The 2,984-nt window shown below is 50.5% G+C and overlaps 1 protein-coding gene across 1 annotated transcript in view; it reads left to right on the forward strand.

Moving 5' to 3' along the window:
• The window catches only part of ZNF764 (zinc finger protein 764), a 23,048-nt gene that overhangs the window by 2,530 nt on the left and 17,534 nt on the right, over positions 1-2,984 (forward strand). Inside the window, 1 exon segment of the mRNA XM_021712190.1 lies at positions 2,251-2,680. Within this exon segment, the coding sequence (XP_021567865.1) occupies positions 2,251-2,680 (430 nt within the window).

Raw genomic sequence — 2,984 nt, forward strand, 5'->3', positions numbered from 1 at the left:
GGGCATGGTAGCCCGTGCCTGTAGTTCCTGCTATTTGGAAGGCTGAGGCGGAAGGCTGAGGCGGAAGCATCTCCAGAGCCCAGCAGGGCGAGGCTGCGGTGGCCTGGAGCGTACCACTGCACTTCAGTCTGGGCGACAGAGTGAGACTCAAAAAACATATATATTATATATTTGTCCTTCTGTGTCTGGCTTATTTCACTTAACATATTTTCAAAGTTCATCCATGATGTAGTATGTATCAAAATTTCATCCTCTTTTTAAAAAATTGTGGTAAAATATATTAACATAAAATTTACCATTTTAATTATTTTAAGTAAATATACATGCAGTGGAATATTATTCAGTCATCAAAAGGAAAGAGGAACAATACTGATAAATGCTACAACGTGAATGAACCTTGAGAAAAGTGACAGAAGACACAAAAGGCCACATATTGTATGATTTATATGAAAAATCCAAAAAAAGTCCATAAGAACAGCAGATTAGTGATTGCCAGGGATTGAGGAGAGAGGAAAACAGAGAGTGGCTGCTTAATGAGTAGGGGGTTTCCTTTTGAAATGATGAAAGCAAAATGGTGATGGTTGCACATTGTGCATGTACTAAATGCGACTTAATGGTACAGTTTAAAATGGTTAGTCAGCCGGGCGCAGTGACTCACGCCGGTAATCCCAGCGCTTTGGGAGGCGGAGGCGAGAGGATTGCCTGAATCCAGGGGTTTGAGACCAGCCTGGACAACATGGTGAGACCTCATCTCTACAAAAAATTGAAAAATTAGCTGGGCGTGGTGGCCTGCAACTGTAGTTCCAACTACCTGGAAGGCTGAAGTGGAAGGATCGCCTGAGCCCAGCAGGTTGAGGCTGCAGTGGCCGTGAGCACGCCACTGCACTCCAGCCTGGGCAACAAAGTGAGACTAAGACTCAAAAAAAAAAAACACAATAAAATGGTTAGTCGACCTTACGTGCATTTTGCCACAGTAAAAGATATTGACCAGAAAGGATGCACAATAAAACATTCAGAGGTGTAGTCAATGTCCTATATCTTGTTTTGGGCAATGGTTACACGGCTTATATACATTTGCCAAAACTCGATGAATTTTACATTGAAAATCAGTGCAATAGCCGGGCTCGGTGGCTCAGCCTGTAATCCCTGCGCTTTGGGAGGCTGAAGTGAGTGGATTGCCTGAGCCCGCGGGTTCGAGACCCGGCTGGGCAACTTGGCGAGACCTCATCTCTACAATAAATCAAAAAATTAGCCGGGTGTGGTAGCGCGCACCTGTAGTTCCAGCTACTTGGAAGGCTGAGGCAGAAGGATCGCCAGAGCCCAGCAGGTTGAGGCTGCGGTTGCCGGGAGCGGCCACTGCACTCCAGTCTGGGTGACAGAGTGAGACTCCAACTCAAAGAAAAAAAAAAAAAGAAAACCTGTGCATTTTATTGCATATACAATATAACTCAAATTAATACAAAGAGTTCAAAGTAGTTGCCTCTAAGGAGCAGTTGGAAAGGGTGTAGGGGACTGCCTTTTTCATTATAGCACTTATGTAAGCCTTTTTTTTTTTTTTTTTTGAGTTGGAGGTCTGTGTCGCCTAGGTTGAAATGCAGTGGCATGAACATGGTTCACTAGCGCCTCGACCTCCTGGGCTCAGGCAATCTTTCTGCCTCAGCCGCCCAAGCTGGGACTACAGGCACGCGCCACCACCCCTAGCTAATTTTTTGATTTTGGGGGGAGAGACGAGGTCTCACTATGTTGCCCAGGCTGGTCTCGAACTCCTGGACTCAAGCAATCCTCCCACCTCGGCCTCCCAAAGTGTTGGGATTGCAGGCCCGAGCCACCGCGAAGAGCTAATTTTTAAATATTTCTGTATGTACGTATGTCGGAGTTTCACTCTGTTGCCCAGGCTGGAGGGCAGTGGCACGCTCATGGCCACCGCAGCCTCAACCCGCCAGGCTCAGGTGATCCTTCTGCCTCAGCCTTCCAAGTAGCTGGAACCACAGGCATGCACCACCACGCTCGGCTAATATTTTTATTTATTATAGAGACGAGGTCTCCCCGTGTTGCCCAGGCTGGTCTCGAAGCCCGGGACTTGGGCAATCCTCTCGCCTCCATCTACCAAAGTGCTGGGATTACAGGCGTGAGCCACCGCGCCCGGCTATGTGGATGACTCTTTAAAAACCATCCTTTCACCAATTAATTTGGCAAAAATCACAACGTAATTTAACATTTCCCCGTTCTGATTCCATTCTCGTTAAGCAGGCTCGCTGGCCGGCAGCTCGCATTCGGAGACTGAGCTCCGCAGCCGCGCTCCTAACCGTCAACACGCTTTGCCAGGGCGTGTGCGTCTTCCCGCAGGAGCTGGTACCCAGATTCCAGATCCTGCCTCCGGAGACAGGCGGGAGACCGTCGGGGACACCATCCCGGGCACCACAGAAGCCGAGGTCCCCCGAAGCGTTCGTCTGTCAACAGAGGCTTCGGGGCCCCGGGATCCTTCAAACGCCCCGCCAGCCCGGGGCCAATCACAGCGCAGCTTCTTTCTGTGGTCGCAACCAATCAGCGGCCGCTATCTATGGGCGCCAAAGAGAGGTCATCGAAGCTGCGGACCGGTCCATTTTTCTTGAAGGCAAGAAGACTCCCCTCGACTTCCCAGCACGCCCCTTAGCCATAAAAGGCACCCGAGACGGCCATTGTATGTAAGGGCAAGGGGGACGGTGAGGCCAGAGAAGCCAGAAAGGCGCCATATTTGGTATGCTCGAGGAATGGCGCCCTTAAGGGCAGCCAGTGACAATTAAAGCCCCGTTGCCGCCATTTTTTCTGAAGGTACCTTCCGGGTCCTTAACCCGGGTGTCTGTGTCCAAACGCCATGAAGTGAATAAACACTAAGGAGTTCTATCTGTCCCTGTCAGACTCCCGAATCCCCAGCAGCCAGTCCCTGCTCCTTCGGGTCCCTCGGCTGCGTTCGGACGCCAAGGCTGGGCGGGGCCCGAGCCCGG

Source organism: Carlito syrichta, unplaced genomic scaffold (genome assembly GCF_000164805.1).
Source record: "Carlito syrichta isolate Samal-C Ts95f unplaced genomic scaffold, Tarsius_syrichta-2.0.1 Scaffold303120, whole genome shotgun sequence".
NCBI classification, from domain to species: domain Eukaryota; kingdom Metazoa; phylum Chordata; class Mammalia; order Primates; family Tarsiidae; genus Carlito; species Carlito syrichta.